The sequence below is a fragment of the Labrus bergylta genome, chromosome 7 (genome assembly GCF_963930695.1).
Source record: "Labrus bergylta chromosome 7, fLabBer1.1, whole genome shotgun sequence".
NCBI classification, from domain to species: domain Eukaryota; kingdom Metazoa; phylum Chordata; class Actinopteri; order Labriformes; family Labridae; genus Labrus; species Labrus bergylta.
This window is the reverse complement of record NC_089201.1, coordinates 3,110,101-3,127,948: the sequence shown is the minus strand read 5'-3', so window position 1 is coordinate 3,127,948 and position 17,848 is coordinate 3,110,101. Positions and strand designations below refer to the sequence as shown.

At 40.2% G+C, this 17,848-nt stretch overlaps 1 protein-coding gene across 2 annotated transcripts; it reads left to right on the top strand.

Moving 5' to 3' along the window:
- The first annotated feature begins 716 nt into the window (after positions 1-716).
- Positions 717-16,815, top strand: LOC109987852 (probable E3 ubiquitin-protein ligase HERC6). 2 transcript variants are annotated; one of them, XM_065956822.1, is made up of 22 exons: positions 717-986; positions 2,397-2,532; positions 2,636-2,712; positions 2,930-3,157; positions 4,181-4,272; positions 4,360-4,487; positions 4,661-4,815; positions 5,172-5,227; positions 5,376-5,467; positions 6,750-6,809; positions 6,963-7,056; positions 8,535-8,715; positions 9,071-9,225; positions 9,502-9,570; positions 9,683-9,793; positions 10,535-10,675; positions 10,960-11,126; positions 11,259-11,325; positions 12,261-12,331; positions 12,509-12,692; positions 16,137-16,239; positions 16,326-16,815. In XM_065956822.1, the coding sequence occupies exons 1-22, from the start codon at positions 767-769 to the stop codon at positions 16,556-16,558; spliced, it is 2,820 nt and encodes a 939-aa protein (XP_065812894.1). In that variant the 5' UTR covers positions 717-766; the 3' UTR covers positions 16,559-16,815. The 2 variants fall into 2 exon arrangements, with proteins under 2 accessions (XP_065812894.1, XP_065812893.1); XM_065956821.1 differs by having other exon boundaries at positions 6,960-7,056.
- Positions 16,816-17,848: the final 1,033 nt, after the last annotated feature.

The window sequence follows — 17,848 nt, the reverse complement described above, 5'->3', positions numbered from 1 at the left end:
GTGAGTTGTTTTGGTTTCATGCTGGTGCCCAAGGGCGACATCTGCTGGATCAAAAAATTGCATATAAAGCCTTTAAAACAGCACCATAAAAGTAGATCAGCATGATAAACAGTATCTATGAGGCAATCATTGGTGATTACAATTTTGTTTTTAATGGTTAAACCTGAATAAAAAATCATAATGAGCACCAGGTCCATTACAAAGCTGAAAATGTAACTTTGAAAGTTAAACCTCTTGTCTCTTTACTAATCTCTGGTGCCCTCTAGCTGACTCCTGTTTCATGAAAGCTTGTTGATTTGTTTTCACATCACTTTCATTTCAGCATAAATCTTACTTAACAAGTACAGTTGTATTTTTAATTGTATTTCCACAATAATGGGTAAGATATGCATATTTTAAATCAAACTTTTTTTATTTATTTATGGAAGGCACCTCGCAACCTGTCTAAGTGCCCCCCAGGGGGTCCCGACCCCTACTTTGGGAACCACTATAGCCTATAGCTATAGTCTTGAAATGCTTGGGAATGTATTGCTCTTTGGGAACAAGTATGTTTTATTTATTTAACAAGTGTGGTCGTGTAAAACCATTTTAACTATCACCACAGATCCAAACAATATCCTAAACTCGCACAATAAGAGTTGAAAGACTTGACGCGATAGTGATATTTCCCGGCAGCACTTGAATGCAACATTAAAAGGGAGTTCCAGAACAGATGCCATCAACACATCAGGTGTGATCGTCATTATTTACAGTCCATGGTGTTATCATGGTGCAGCTGATCTGGTGGGGAGACGGCTCCAGTGGACAGTTCGGTGCTCAGACTGCCCTCAGCCCGGTTTCCTGGTCTGTCCCCAGGGGCATCACCGACATCTGCTGCGGAGAAAAGCAAACTTTATTCCTCACCAAGGATGGATGGGTTTTATCATGTGGTCTCAAACCCCAGGGACGAGTTGGACGAAAGAAACGTAAACATGCCAATACTCCAGGTAAAGTTTAAAATACTTCTTAGTAGACAGAACACCGCTATGCAGCAGGAAAAGTAATTCAAAACTATTTATTTTCTTTTTTTGGAGTAGGGTATAGTAGGCTATTCGGCTACAAGTTTAGTATTAGACACATAATGACGGAGACGTAGTCTACTTTATTTATTTACAAAAGTTTTTTTTTATTTTAGAGTATTTTGAATGAATTGTTGTTGGTCTAACTTCTAAGTGTTGTGCTTTTTTAATAATTAGTGAGAATAAATTCGAATGAGAAATAAGTTGCTTTAAATTAGTTGTATGGATGAACAGTCATACATCATCACTGCAAACCTTTTACCTATAGGTTTATTAACTGAGTCAAGTTTCATTTTCGTTTCCCCTTCGTCATCTGAGGTATCGAAAGTTACTGCACTTCAGCATGTGCTGAGTTCAAGTGCAAGTGGGAAAGTCGGAAAATTTAATTGAGGCACTCTATACATGTTTTGCTTTGATTTGTAACCCGGTTTTTTTATTTTACATTTCAGCAGCGAGTAGGTGAATCCAATAAAGCGATTCTCTAAGTTAAGGTTGATACATGAAAATGTTTTATATGAGTGGATAAAATCCTAAATTTGTCTTTACAGTGCTATAGCCTACATTGTTTTTTTTTTTACATTGGATAATTGGACTTTTTAAATGTAACCCCCAAAGCCAAATCTTTATACAGCAGGTCAAGGTGAAACTCTATTTCCCACTGTTATTTAAATTATTTAAGTTAAATGGATAAAAATGTATCATAATGACTGATTTTGGGAAAGTTGAGGAGTACTGAAAGTCAATTTTGTTCAGAAAGTGAGGAAAATGAACTAGTGACACAACTATCATTAAGCACACGACAGGTAAAACCATAAACTGTAGCCTAAATCTAAATATTAATGGACGAGGTCTGAGTGACGTCAGCCATCTGTTACTGCAGGGCGCTCTGGAGGCTCATCTGCAGCAGCTGCATGATGGAAATCCTGTCTCACCCTAACTTTCAGTCACCCTAACAACAGACTGACGAACCCCTGTACAGTATGTGCCCATGATGACAATAACTAATCAGATCTAATTTTTTTTGTACCAGGCTGTAAACATGTTAATGTATCATTTCTGCTGTTAAAAAGTATTTTTTGCCAGTTGTGTGTATGTGTCTTCTGGCGTTCCTGTAACCAGCCACAAGCGCCGCACACTGCAGGATTTTGCACTTCTGCAATGGCTTCCTTTTTCAAGACTGGTACAGAACTGGCGTCTTGGTACAAACACTTGATGCCTAATTTAGATTTGTGTTTAAGACAAATAGGGCTGCTCGGTGTAGCATCGTTTTAAAGCTGTTCACACATCAAAACATTTCAAACATTTGTGTTTGTTTTTCTCTCTGTCACCCTGATTCAGGTCGTGTGGAGGGTCTGGGTAATGTGGTGTCTTTGGCTTGTGGTCGGGATCACTGTCTGGCTTTGAGTGAATCTGGACACGTGTTCTCCTTGGGAGACAGACAGCTTGGCATGTTACCCAATCAGCAGAGACCAAGGCATGATCTCAGTCGATATGTCGAATGCATAAACACTTTTACCGAAAAGCCTCAGGAAGCCTTTTATTTTATATTTGACTTATTCTGTCTTATCAACATGCAGCCGGGTACCCACACCATTCCCAGTAACAGTGATCCAAGTGGCTTGTGGAGATGTCCACTCTTTGGCACTGACTAAAGGTAAGAAATTGAACATAAACATTTGTGTGGTTTATAGTGGTGGCTCTAGTTTAACACCTTGTAATGTGTGATCTTTTGTTTTATAGCTTTGACTTGATTTTGTGTTAAATTGTTAAATCCAATTCACATGTTTCTCCATCTGCTTTTATAAGTTACCATATCTTAATCTTACGATCTGAAGTTATTTGTATTTCCTCCACTATTTCCAACTTCACAGGAGGAGATGTCTTGTCATGGGGTCTTAACAGCCATGGTCAGCTGGGCCTGGGGAAGGACATGTCACTGAAGGACAAACCCGTCTTGGTGAGAGCTCTGACCGGTGTAGCGGTGACCCAGGTTTCAGCCGGAGCGACCCACTCCTTCTTCCTCACACTGCCCGGCCTGGTGTACTGCTGTGGGGCCAACGAGTCAGGCCAGCTGGGACTCGACAGGGTGGATGAGAAGGGTACCAATAATCTTCCTTCACTTGGTTACAGACACACTTGTTTAGGATTATTCCTAAAGGTGGAGCACATTGACTATGATCAGACTATTTCTACACGTGTCAGTCAGCACCACCTACAGGCAGAGACAGTCACAGATTTTACTCTAATACCAGCTGGCTGCTGTGGTCTCTTCTACAAGTAGCTGTTTGTTGTGTTTGTTTTTTGTATGTGTTTCATTGAACATTTAGTAAGGATCAATAGTATCAGGATTATATTACTGTGTCAACAATAACACAGCTTTCTCCACTCCTGAGTTACAGTTATATTCAGAGTGATCTTAAATATACCCAGAACTATTTTTATGTTTTTTTTAAATGGGCTTTTTATGCCTTTATTTGAGAGACAGGACAGTGGATATAGAGTCAGATATCGTGCAGCGAGAGAGAGAGGAATGACATGCGGGAAGGATTTGCTACATCTAATTAAAGTGTGACCGATGCAATTTGTATAGGACTTGTTCTAGCCATGGGTAATTTGCCTTCCTTGTCCCTGGTTAGTCAGTTTTTGCTGCACCTGGGTCTCTGGTGTCTGCAGCTCGTTTTTTCTTCCTGCACATAGACTCTCAGACTTTCACCGCTTTCTTCTTGTTGTTAAACTCGAGCAGGGAAAAGTAAATGTCGGTATTTCTGAGACTGAAAGCTCGCTGCTGAATGATCACCTGCCTTTTGTTTACAGCCTGTTCTTTCTCCCAGGATGCCACTGTGCTGACCTTAGAGTAACCTCGCCTGCTTGTTGTCGGCTGTTTCACATAAAGTAACGAGGCTAATTTGCAGTCCTTGTTCCTGGTCAGGCTTTTAAGAAACGACACGTGATACAATGCTGTAAAATAGACATGAAAACTGACTATTTCACACCGGACGGGAAACTGTTGTTTAGGTTATTTTTCTAATGATCTTTTGACTTAGTGACGTGTGAATAATAATGTTTCCACCAGAGGCACATCAAACATTCTTTCCATCTCGTGTTAAATGTCGTCATCACAGGCAAGTTCAACATCTGTGTGGCTCCTGCCCTCAGGCCTCTGGATGTGTCTTTTATCAGCTGTGGAGAGGCGCACTCTGCCGTGTTAACAGAGGTACAAACCTCACTCCACTCACTCAGATATGCTGTACAAAGTTATCACATTTTAAAGATAACTACAATGTAAGGTTTTCTTTTCTAGGACGGTAGAGTTTTCACCTTTGGAGAAGGAAGCAACGGTCAGCTCGGTCACAACTCCACTGACAATGAAAAGGCTCCTAGATTGGTTGACGGTCTGGACGGATCTGCCGCACAGATTTCATGTGGCAGGTAAAAAGAAATGAGGAGGATGAATCACTGAAACCGTTTGATTTAAAGGAGTCTTTGTAATTAAAAGGTGTTTCAGAGTTTGCCATGTCTAACTTAAGACGTTGAATTTGACATTAAAGTATGTGAGATTGACCATTAATTACTGAATAACCTTTCCTGTTCCTGTCGTCCAGACGTCACACCCTGGTGTTGGGCTCCTCTGGCCGACTGTGGGCTTTTGGTCATGGGGCAAAGGGTCAAATTGGGACTGGAGGAACAGGTGATTGTCTGACGCCCACTCAAGTACAACTTCCATGGACCAGTGACAATGGAGCCGCCAAACCCGAAGGTATGAATGTATTTATAGATCAATGCACTCTGCGGTGATTTGATAGGAGGAAAGTGATGGAATTTATCAGCATTGTAGAGATGAATTCAATAATAAAGCAGAGCACTTCCTACTGCTCCTCTGAGGTGGCTGCCAAAGATGATTAGATTATAGTCTTCATAAAAAGAGGGTCTTGAATCTTGCAAACTTCCCCAGAAATGTACATCAGCTGGGAGTAAAATCTGTGAAAAAACAGTGGTATCAAATAATTTACCATGTTGTGGTATGAGGCGTAGACGGCTGGCAGATTTACATAACGTCTCTTTAATAATCTGTAATAGTCTTTTTCTTTATTTCACTTTCATCTGAATCTGCAGACTTGAAAATATCGACTGGTTGGAACACAAACTTTGCTTTCTCGTCACCCACGCAGGTAATATGTTCAACTATCAGAACATCTGTTGTTTTTTTCAGATAATGCACATTTTGTGTTAAAAATGATTTATCTCTTACGTTTCCTTGTAAACAAAGCTGATGATAATTTGATTGCTGTAAGAATATATCATCTGTCTGTATTTCAGAGCTCGGACAGAGGACAGATAACAGGAAGGCTTGATGAGACAAAACTGAAACAATGGCTGTCTGCGATACCGGAGAACGCCGAGGCAAAGAGGTCTTTATCCAGAATGTTATCTTGTTTGTACAACTACCGGTTACTCGTTATTACTATCAAACTGCATTGAGAAAGTCAATTCAGCGTTACTTTATTTGAGTCAGTCTTCATATTAATGAATACATTATTTAAGGGATACTTCACCCGTTTAAACATGAATAGGTTATACATGTTGTAGAAATATTCCCACTGAAGCTTGGGCTTTATTTACAGACATATTTACTACAACACATACGGCCGTTTCCTCAACATAGTCAGAGATTTCTTCCAGAAGGAATCAGCATCTTGGAAATTCCTGGCAGAAAACAGACTCTGTGTCTGTGTCCATAGGCAAACAGTGAGAGCACCAATACTACCAGCCTTCAAAATCCCCTTCATCCATATCAGTTTGAAGTTGACGCATTATAGGTCCCACCCACTGTTCTGTGATTGGTCTGTAGCTTTAGTGGTTGAAAATATGAGGAACTAGCGTTGTAGTTCACACCGCTAACCGCAACATCTTCCAGTGACGCACAAATTGTCATTTTGCGTCACTTGAAGCTCCTTTTCAGACTCAGAAATACAAAGATTTCCCATCTCAGGGGAAAATGAGGACGGGATGCACGACCATTCAAAAATACTACCAGGTTTCTAAAGATTAAAAGATTAATGCAAATGGGTGAAGTATCCCTTTAGTGTTGCTTTGACAACTCGCACATTTCAAATAACACTTGAGTCATTTTCAATATGTACGTATTTCACCGATTAGATCGCTGAAGGCCACAGACTCAACAGCATGACGTCAACATCAAACTTGTCTATCAGTCTATAATCCAGCCTACACCTGGTGATGCAGGCCGTGTTTTAATTTAAGCTTTTTCTGTTTGGAGTGTCTCCTCCTTGGTCTGCAGAGCTAACGTGAGCTGCTCCTGGGTATCTGCGGGTGTCGGCTCTCTGACAGAAAGTTTAGTAGAAGCGTGTTGTTGAGCTCGGTGCTTCGTTCTTTTGAGATAAGTTATCCTTCCTGCACACAGACTTTTTCTGAGACAGAGCACTCACGGCTGAACGATCACCTGTGTTTGTTCACTACGCGCAACGTTCTTTCTGGATGCTACTGTGCTGACGTTAGAGTAACCTCGCCTGCTTGTTGTCGGCTGAAGTAACGAAGACATAAAGTAACCAGTAACGTGGGCTTTTAAATGTCAGTCATTGTAACGGCGTTATTAAATCTGGAAAGTAACTAATTCATTTATGAAAAACGACTCTGGTGTGTACCTAAGGTATCTCTTTCTTTCTTCAACAGAGAAATATGTTCAATGTTTTCTACAAGTTCCAGTCTTGTTGCAAGTTTCACAAAGACAAAGTGAGTCGATTATCAGCTGCAGCGGTTTGTGATGTAATGTACCAAATCAGTTCTGATGTTTAGAAAGAAAACTTATAACTTAGTAAATATGTAACCTAAATGTTATTAACTCTGACCAACTTTGTTTTAATACTTTGCTCTTTGTCTCAGTAGGTCTCCAAAAACAGCAGGTGCCCTGACTGTGGACCTTGATGCAGCCAGCAGAGTCTTCGACCAGCTGCTGGCAGTACCATGGATCAAACAAACAGTTAAGGACATAGATTGTTTTTCATCGAGAGACATAGGGTTCACTCACACTAGGCAATCTGTACTGTGCCAAAGCAAATTTAACACCTAAAGTCTGGTTCGTTTGACTAGTTTGAGTGCTCAGTACTTGTCCTTGGCACTATTGGAAGAGGTGTGCTTCAGCACTGTTCACAAGCACAAGCACAAGCACAAGCACAGGTACACAATGTGAACATGAAGTAATCGATCCCTGCCTCCATTATCGAGAAATCCAGGAGTGTTATGGCTGTATCTGACTAAAATGACTCAAAATTAGCCACAAAATGCAGTCTGTGTTGTTCTCCTCTGAGGATGCAGACTCAACCACGCTACCTTATTTTTTTCAATCTGCCTGTCTTGTAAACTAAGCACGCTTCATGGTCACATTAAGCCATATACTTTATGTGTTGTATTACAATGTTATGTACAAGAGGTAGGAGCAGTGAGAGGGTCACACTAGCAAAGGTGTCCCGTACCGCGCTGAAGCACGATTTCCCCCCCTCCCCATTCCCCTGCTGGCCTGCACTCACACTGCTCCAGGACTAACTGGGCCTGAGCACAGTTACCTCTTGTACATAATGTAGGAATACAACACATGCATACGTCATCATGAAGCATGCTTAGTTTACAAGGCAGGCAGACTCAGTTTTTAGGAACTGTACTGTGCTTGAGCACAGATCAGAGCACTCACACTAGTCAAACGATCTGGACTTTAGGGTGAAGCATGCTTAGGCACGGTACAGATTGCCTAGTGTGAGTGCACCCTGAGTGTAGTCCAACGGGGGAATGGGGAGGGGGCGGGCAATCGTGCTTCAGGTACCGGGCAACTTGGCCTAGTGTGAGTGCACCCATAATCAGCAGTCTCGATTCTCTTTCAGATTCAGAGGACCTCATTGTTCAACCAATTTACTCAATCGTATTAGAAACAGCACCAGCCTCAACTTATTTAAAAAACAAACCATTTATTTCCTGCTTGGCCAATTAACCAATGCGCCATCATAATCATTCTCTGCCATAAGAGCCTTTTTTCCTTTTTCCCCTCTTCTTTAATTTGTCTCTTGTTTTGCTTTCTTTTACACCTAATTGAGTATGTGTTCTTGTTAGCGTTATTGTTTTTGCTTGGACTACATTAATAAGATGTCTCTGTGTTACTCGACAAGCCCTTCTGGGTTTATTTGGCTCCTCCAGCACATTTCTTTCAAAATGTATATTTTGTCAATTAACTAATCATTATGTACAGTCTGTTTTTCCATTGATCTATTATGTTTTTTGTTTGTTTGTTTTGCTTTGCATTTTAAGTGCAATAAAATAAATAAAAAAATAATTAAAAAAATAATAATCAGTCGTGACTTGAAAGGCTCTGAGATTAAAGAAAGGCAGTAGCCACAGGTTTATCCCTTTGCAAACACCTATGCTGTGCAAACATTGTCAGGTTATCTAATAATGCTCATTTCTTTTCAGGTAACACTAAACAACCTGGTTGAATTACTTTGGGCTTCAAAAAATGATATCCAATCTTTGGAGATCTTGATGGTTCTGCTGACATGCCCTCTACTCCAAGAGGGCCTTGCTGTCTTTTACATCGTGCTGCCTTTGGCCCAATTTATCGCAGATCTGAGTTTGAAGAATCGCAAAACACTAAGTAAATAACTTTTGTACTTTTATTGTCACGGGTTTGCTCAGATGTGTAATGAATCATGAGCTTACTGTCAAGAGTTTAAAAAAAACAGAAAGTTACAAACTCAATGTTAAATACAGCCATGAAAAAGAAAAGATTGAATATTTTAACTGTGATGTAAAGTTTATATGTCCCTCCATGTGCTTAGTATTTCTAACACATCCTATTACACAACACTTTAAAAAAATATACTACATACTTATAATAAATCACGAGTTGTTAAAACTGAGGTTTCCTTCTAAATAACTTTAAAAAGCATGAAAATTGGACTTGATGTTCTCTTATTAAATACAGTGACGGTGTTATTTTGTTTTTGCAGAGAGCTGGTGGTCTTCCCTGACTCGGACCATGATTACGAAGCACATCTTGGTGTTTAAAAACGCCCTGAGCTTCTTGGGCACAAACCCTGACAACTTGACAACTCGTGACCAAGGAGTCAGTGTCCTGCTGGGTGCCCTCAAGCTGCTCTACAAAGTCAGTGTTGTGTTTTAGTGTCAAGTTTTGAATTTGGTATCAACTACAAGTGAAAATAAATTATTTATATAAAGTAAGTAAGGGGTATCATAGAATTAAATCTCTTACCCTCACTGGATTAGAAAAGGGGCTGAAAAAATAAGAGATGAGATTACTTTTTTATTTTTTTTCAGTCTGACTTAACAAAATGAAAATATTTTCTGAGCGCTTTGAGTTATCAGAAAACTATATGCGCTCAAACCGTTCAGTCATTAATATGTCTTTTTTTTTTTACAGGCAAACAAAGATGTGTTCCCTCTGGTTCAGAAGGTGGAGGTCTTTGACAGCTGTGCCGACATCTTGAAGGTACAGAATGTATTAGGGATAGACTAACAATTATCCTGCAGGTATACATTAATGCTACAGCATTTATCTTAAAACATATTTTAACTATTTAATGTTTAATTATTTTACCTAGCTGTCTGAGTACTACGGCTTCCTGCTCACATTGAGACGCACTCACCTAGTGGAGGACACCTTCAAACAACTCGCTGCAGCCGACCACTGCGCCTTCCACAGGGGGCTTGTGGTAAATGATGAAACAAAAGTTTGTGTTATGATTTAAATGAAGGACTGGATCCAAGAGCAACACAATAAACACAGGAGCTGGTTTATGGTCCAAAAAAAACAGAGCAGTAATGGTGGATAATCCAGAGGTTGTGGCAGGCGGGCGGACAAAAACACTCAGGCAAAAAAAGAAAACGTGTTAGACTTTTGAAAAACTCCTCAAGAAAGAAGCAAAAACTTGAATTGTTAATTTAAGGGACAGACTCTAGCTACCACTCAGGGTGAGTAGACAATGTGTCAAAGAATGGAGGACAGGCCATGGTTTAAACACTGCAGGCTTGATTATAGATGGGATGCAGGTGTGCAGTAAGGAGGAGGAGGTGGAGAGGCTTGACAAGGTAACGGGAAGGCAGGACTGGAGAGCCTGCCACACAGGCAGACAGACAGACAGACAGGCAGACAGGCAGACAGACAGGCAGGCAGACAGACAGGCAGACAGACAGACAGACAGACAGACAGGCAGGCAGGCAGGCAGACAGACAGACAGACAGGCAGGCAGACAGGCAGACGTTTGTACGCCCAAAAAGCGGTATGTCTCTCTCTTCTGCTCTTGTCCTGTTCATGTGTAATTTATGTTTTCAGACCAAAGAATGATCTCATCCAGCTTTCATGGAGGTTTATTTATCAACCCTGATAGTCATTCAGTTGGTTCAAAATGAACTTGGTTAGGGTCTTTTAAAATATACGGTTTGTTCCCTCCTAGGTGCAGTTTAAGGATCAAAATAAGTTGATGAATGTCAACATAAGGGACCTCTTCCTGCACGTGTTCGATGAGCTGATCGCTCCCGAGTCTGAAATGTTCAATTACAACGAGAGCAAGACTCTGCTCTGGTTCCCTTCCAAGGTAAAACCAGGTGTTAAGTTTTTGCTTTTACTGAATGATCTCATTTGTAGCTGACCAGTACATTTAAAGTATTTCTGACTTTAACATACAATTCTGCAAATTACTGCACATGAAAGTGAGAATTAAAAATGATCAAGTAAAACTCTACCTTTAACTGATGACTGACGCCCCATCAAACAGTTTTGCTCTGAAACTATGCTGTAAGGGTTTACGTGCTGTTTTCATTTAAAACCTGGAAGCTCCTTGATTTATTCAAAATCCTTGTCTTGTCTTCAATCAAAAAGCCAAAAGTGGATGAGAAGACTTACTTCCTCTTTGGCGTTCTGTGTGGACTGGCTCTCTTCAACAAGAACATCATCCACCTGCCTTTCCCCCTGGTTCTCTTCAAGAAGCTGCTTTGCTTCCAACCCTCGTTGGATGACCTGAAGGAGTTTGACCCTGGGATGGGAGAGTAAGATTCAAAATCATGCTGCAGAGCTTTATTGTTTATGTTTTTACCTACCACTGTAAAGAGAACAGTTACATATTCTTTTCACTGTGTCTTGCAGTTTTAAGTTATTTTATTTTGTTATTGTGTCTTCAGGTCTTTGCGTTGCATGCTTGAGGACTACACCCCTGATGAAGTGGAAAGCCTATACATCACCTTTAATGTAGGTTTATTATGTCACAGAACAGACGGTTAGTTTTTATTCCATATTATCACCCAATGTTTTACCTGGACTTTACCCAGTTTTGATCATATTCAGGATATGGTGTTTACATGCACACAGAGAAACCAGGTTATTCGAGCGGCTTTAGCTCAGTCTGTGGGGACCTGTGTTGGGAACCAGAGGGTCACTGGATCAAATCCCGGTGCGGATTAATTCGTGCCGAGGTAACCCTTGAGCAAGACACCAAACCCCTAACTGCTTGAGCACTCCTTCATGTGCACCCCCCCCCCCCCCCCACTCTGACATCTCTCCATTAGTGCATGTCCAGAGGATCCTATTCGTGCATGTGTGTGTGCAGCATGTCTCAATGACAGTGTAAAAGAAATGCCCCCTTGTGAGATTAATAAAGGATATCTTCTTCATATCCCTGTATACATGATTAATACTAGCATACCAGTTTTTGATTACTGTGCAGTAGCCTGTGATGTTTATTTTTTAAAACATGAAATGCAGTAATTTTGAAATCTGAGACAGATTAGACCACCTTGTGGGCTTAGCACTATTAAGTCCAACATTGTGTTGCAGATACCAAAAGACAAAACTCAGTTTCTTCGTTGCTCCAGTAGTAAGACACTCTAGTTGCCACTGCCATGTTTGCCTTGCTGAAAAGTCACTTGGCTGAGGCAGGAGTCAGCTACTGTCAGAATCCAGGGTAAGGCATATGCATGCCCAAGTATCCCGTTTTCCTTCTGAGCTCTCCAGGTAGCAAAATCAGGATTCTGAAAATCAGGAAATTATGTTGACATGCTCAAAGACAAAAACAGGATACTTAAAAAAACGATTCAAACCATGATATTCAAGTGCATGTCACTATCAACTATTCCCTGAAGGTACCTGAAATACTCCAATCTGACTGTAACTCTTATTCCTTGCAGGTGACATGGGATGGTGAGGAAGTTGAGCTTGATCCGACAGAATCTGAAAAACCTGTCACAGCATCAAACAAGTATGTTTATACAGAACTGCTGTCTATAGATTGTCTACAACACAACCTTTTGAGATGCTTTACTTTACTGATCATTTGTTTGAACAGAAACTGTACTAGTTATGAAAACAAAAAAACCTCCAGCACTTGGTCATAGCAGCTTTTGTGATTTAAATGATTTGCTCTTTTTCCAACTAGAAAAGAATTCGTAAACACCTTTGTTAACTATGCCTTCAACAAATCAGTGGAGAGGGTGTTTGAAGAGTTCAAGAGGGGGTTCTTCAAAGTGTGCGATTACGACGTGGTGGACTTCTTCCAACCGGAGGACCTGCGGGCTGTGATGGTGGGCCAAGAAAACTACGACTGGGATGTGTTCAAGCAGGTAGGCTTAAAGACAGCCCTTTAAAGGTCCCATAACATGCAAAATAAACTTCACCATGTTTTTCTGACACTAATCTAACACTACAAACCCCCCAATTATCAGAAAAGACCATCATCTTTTATCTGCTCCACTTTTTAGAAAATGTGTGCTCAAACAGGCCTTTTTGAGATTTTCCCTTCATGACATCACAAAGGGCAGTAGCCCCTCCCCCAGGTGGGTGACACTCCCACAGCTAGATGTTTGTTCTGCCTTCTGAGTCTGCCTTCTCACCGTAAACAATAGGACATGGAGCGAGAAAGACCAAGACACCCAAGCCCTTCCAGAGAGGGGGGCGTGGTCAGACACAGCTCATTTACATATTTAAAGGTACAGACACAGAAACAGCCTGTTCTGAGTAGGGCTGAAATAGAGGGGTTTATAGACATAATCAGAGTGGATTTAGAACAAGAAACTTCAGACACATGTTTTGAGGAGCTCTGTGACCTATTTAAACTGGTTGGAAAGGCGAGCACGGTCCCTGCAAACGTCGAGTCGTTACATACTGATTGCGGTCAGAGTGGTCTGATTGCTCAACATGGCCTGAAGAAAGTACTTTCCGGGCCCTGTAGCCAATCATTGCAACGCGGTCGGCATGAACTTGTCCGTGTTGTTACAAAAGGTGCGCGACTGGGCGCTCAGATCCTCCGTGGACCATTCTCTTGCCGACCGCGATTGCGCAATATCGTTGCGCCTTCCGCAAGAAGCATGAAACCTGATTCAATGAGCCGCCATGTGCAGCACATGGCTAATTTACATAACGTTATTTTTCTGTGAAAACACTGTGGAAAGATTCGGAGTCTGGCTAGCAAGCCAGCCTTTCTGTTAAACATCCTGTCTGATCATATTTAATGTTTGGTAGCCATAGGTAAAGTTGTTGAGAGAAATGCGTGCTAGCTGAAGGTAACTTCATACAGCTTTCTCGTTCATTATTATCTCAGGCAACATTAAAGTGACAGCTGGTCAACAAACATAATAAGGTAGGCCAGAGGGAATATCAAGTTAATGAAAACCCCCTTCACTATGCATCCTAAGAAACACTCTTTCATTCACACTTCCCAACAACCAAAAAAACACAATACTCATAGGGCTCACTATCGCCAAGAAAGCAATCCTCCTCAACTGGAAAAGCAGAAAAAAACTAAACACCTAAGTATGGATAGACCTCTTTGTCGAACATCCGTCCACAATAAAACATACCAATTTCTGACAACTTGGGAGCCAATCCTCACCTCACTACTTCTCGAACAACACAGTTCAAACCCCTGATATTCACTACCACAAATATAGACACATACAAATACATACACACATACATTAAGACACACACACACACGTAAAGACACACGCACACACTTACACACACATAAATACACATACACATACACACACAAACACACGCACATTAAGACACACACACAAAGACACAGACACACATCACATTTCCTCTCTCCCCCTTATATTCATATCATATTCATCATCATGAATTCTCATCACAGCCACTCTCATTTTTTATGCATTTATTTTTTTTTATTTTTTTGTTTGTTTTTTCTTTCTCTTTCTTCATTCAGATGATTATCTGTTTTTCTTTGGTTGCCTTGTTTTATTCATTATTTATGTATTTTCTGTTTCTCTTATAATTACTACTGCTATCACCCCGTGCCAACAAACCTTTGCTTTTTTTTGTTGTTGTTGTTGTTTCTTTTTACTATTATTATCATAATTACTACTGTACACTCTTGTAACAATTGCTTCAAATATTGATATTATCTCTATTATTTACCATTATTTTTTATTTTTTTTCTCTCTCGCATTTTATATATATATATATATTTCGTTCTTTTTAGTATTTATTTTGTACTATCATTATTATTATCATTTTTCTCTTTTTCTGGTATTAGTGGTATGTTGAGGAGGGTAAAGGAGGCAAGATAATGAGAATTAAAACGATACACAAGAAAATCATAGTCAAACAATCTGGAGAAATTACATTATTATTACTACAATACGATCTGCGCTATTTATATTACTGTCATCAACACAACCCAACAACACAATACACTGGAACACATTTGATATGGTCCATACACATACTTTTTTATTTGATCATTCCTCAGTTATTCTAGTTTTCTTCTTTCCCTTTGTTTTGAATGTGCTTTCTAGACCCTCCTGGTGCCTCCATCCTCTCGGTGGTCCATCTTTGGACACGAAGGTTAAAAGGGGGATGGACTTCACATCCCCCACATGGACAAATAAATACAAATACATAAAAAAAGACAAAAAAAGAAAAATGGTTGCAATGGTGAAGATACTGTGCCTTGGAGAGGTTGATCAGGTGATGCCTCCGAGCACCAACACGGGCAGGTCCCCTCCCATCGGGTCTGGGGGTTGTTCGGGATTGGCGGGAGGGTGGCAGTGGGCGACCCTATCGGCTGGCCCCCTCCGCAGGGTCTGGGGGCAACTGAGACAGGGGCACCCCTGCATCGCACAGTGACTGAAGTGGTGGAAATGAGAATATATATAGAAAGAAAGAGGGGGAGGAAAGGGGAAAGAAGAAAAAGGAGGAAAAATTCAATAAATAAAGAAAAGAAAAGAAAAATAGAATAAAAGATAAAAAAAAAGGGAAAAAGAGGAAAGAAAAAAAGAAAATGCAAGCATACACTTGAATTACACACACACCCACACACAGAAACACGCACACACACAAGCAGGGCCCTTTAACACCCTCAACATACAAAATTGTTAAACGTTATTATTACTCCCTGCTTGCCTGTTTTGTCTCTGTCTATGCTGTGCATTGTATCGTCGCGTCTCCCGTCTCCTACATACTACATACTACTTGCTCTTGTCATGTCCCTCACTCGTCTTGTATTGTTCTGCATCACCTAATACATTTTTTTTTAAACAGCAGGAGCAAAACATCAGGTTAATATATTGATAATGTGACATATTTTATGATAGAAGATATTTGACAATATTGTCATACTTGATGACTGTATTATGTTCTCTCAGACTCTGCTCTGAGAGCTACTAGCATAGTGACTGCTCTCTCATCACCCCTTACTAGAACATGGTAAGTCCTGTTCTGCAAATTCATCCCATTTATAAAAAGGGACTGAAGGTTGGGAGCACAGGTTTTTCATGTTTCACTGAAGCTTTATCAAAAAGTTAGAAGAGAACATAGATACCGACAAGCAATTGTGTTGTTCTTATTGTTTGCACTGCTTCTTTAGTCAGTCTGAATGCTAAAATTGTCTGTAAATTAACATTTTAAAGCTGATACTTAACAAAAAATAATAATAATTCCCAGGGGGGCATGTCACCTTTTTCATCCCTGATGAGTTTGCACCCCTGCTTTATGAACCTTTTATTCCACTTCTACATTATTGTTTATATTTTTTCAAACAGAACACAGTCTATGAAGGAGTCTATCGTGCTGAGCATCCAAACATCGTTACCTTCTGGGAGGTGTTTGAGAAACTGACAGCCGAGGATAAGAAGAAATTCCTTTGTAAGTGTTACACGTGACGGTGATTATCATCATTAATTCAAATTGAAGAAGATCAACACGATCTCCTTCTTATTTTTTGTTTCAAGTGTTTCTCACCGGTTGCAACCGCCTTCCCTTCCTGGGTATGGAGAGCATCAGGATGAGAGTCGCTGTCCTTTATGATTCCAATGAGACCCATCGGCCAGAGTCCCAAACCTGCCATAATCGGCTACTACTGCCGCTCTACCGGAGGAACCCGATCAAGGAGAGGATGCAGACCAAGCTCCTGCAGGCTATTCAACACAAAGGGGGCTTCGGGAAAAAAGACACTGCAGAATAAAGTTATGAAGGCTTATTTTAAAAGATTGCACATATTTGACAGTTCTTGTTTTTATTTCTTAAACCTGCCAAATGAAACATCTTTATTTTATACTATTTAAAGATACATTAAGTTAAATTAATACTCTAGAGAGGTTTGACAGTATCATGTTTTCTTTTGGTTCTTGTCTTGAATTTTAATCTCTTTCAAAACTTTCTGGTTTTACATGTCAAGTTGTTGGAGAATAAGATGTACATAAAGTCACTGCTTCATCTCTGCTTTAGGTCTATTATGTTTGACTCTTCATTATTTCACACATTCTCAGTATGTAGTACTCTTTTTGTTTGTATTATAGGAGTTTCAAACAAGAGCAGATATTTTGCTGGCTAATACTTATTTAATTTACTTTTAATAATTCCAGAGTATTGAGGCCCGAAATACACACATGCACAAACTATGGACATGCATTAATGCAGAGATGCCAGAGGGAGCTGCTCACAGGGAGCCCTCCTGAGCTGTAGGGGGTTCAGTGCCTTGCTCAAGGGCACCTCACAGTACTCAGGACGGGACCTGGCACTTCTTCAGCAACCAGACCAATTTGCATACCGTGATCCAACCCAAGTCCCCACAGACTGAGCTACTGCCACACTCAGTTTAGTCATTATACTCTGCTATTCTTCAAGAATGAAATACAATGTGACTCCTTTTACCAGATTGTGAAATGGAAAATAAAATGAAGATGACTAGAGATGGGATCTTATATCAGTGTCAGGTCCGGTATTGACGTAATTTACGTATGGCACATCAGACTGATGGCATCAATCCACATCACTGATCTTTGAAGACGTTCAGACTGAACTATAAGACGTGTACACAAGTCGTCTCCATGACGACGTTCAGACAAGATGGAACAGCTCCTTCTATATGATCAAAAGTACAATTCTTACAATTCAGTTTAAAAGCTTTACTTTGAAAACCTGACAGTTGTTGCTGCTTCCTGTTTGTATGTGAAGCCAGCACAATGCAATGCAGGGCTTACTGTTGTGTAACCTCACCAATAATACCAATAACAACAAAATGATAATAAAAACATCCCAATCAGTATCGTTATAGGATTGGAACTGAAAAAAAGTGGACTGTTGCGTCTCTAATGATGACTCACAATCCCATTGTGATTGTATTTAATGCTTTTGGACTCTTGTGCAGTTAAATAAATTCTGAAAACACTGCTCACATAAAATCTTCATCTCACCATATGTTGAAATGTTAACCTTTCTTTATGTTTTTACCAAAAATGTTCATATTTTTAAA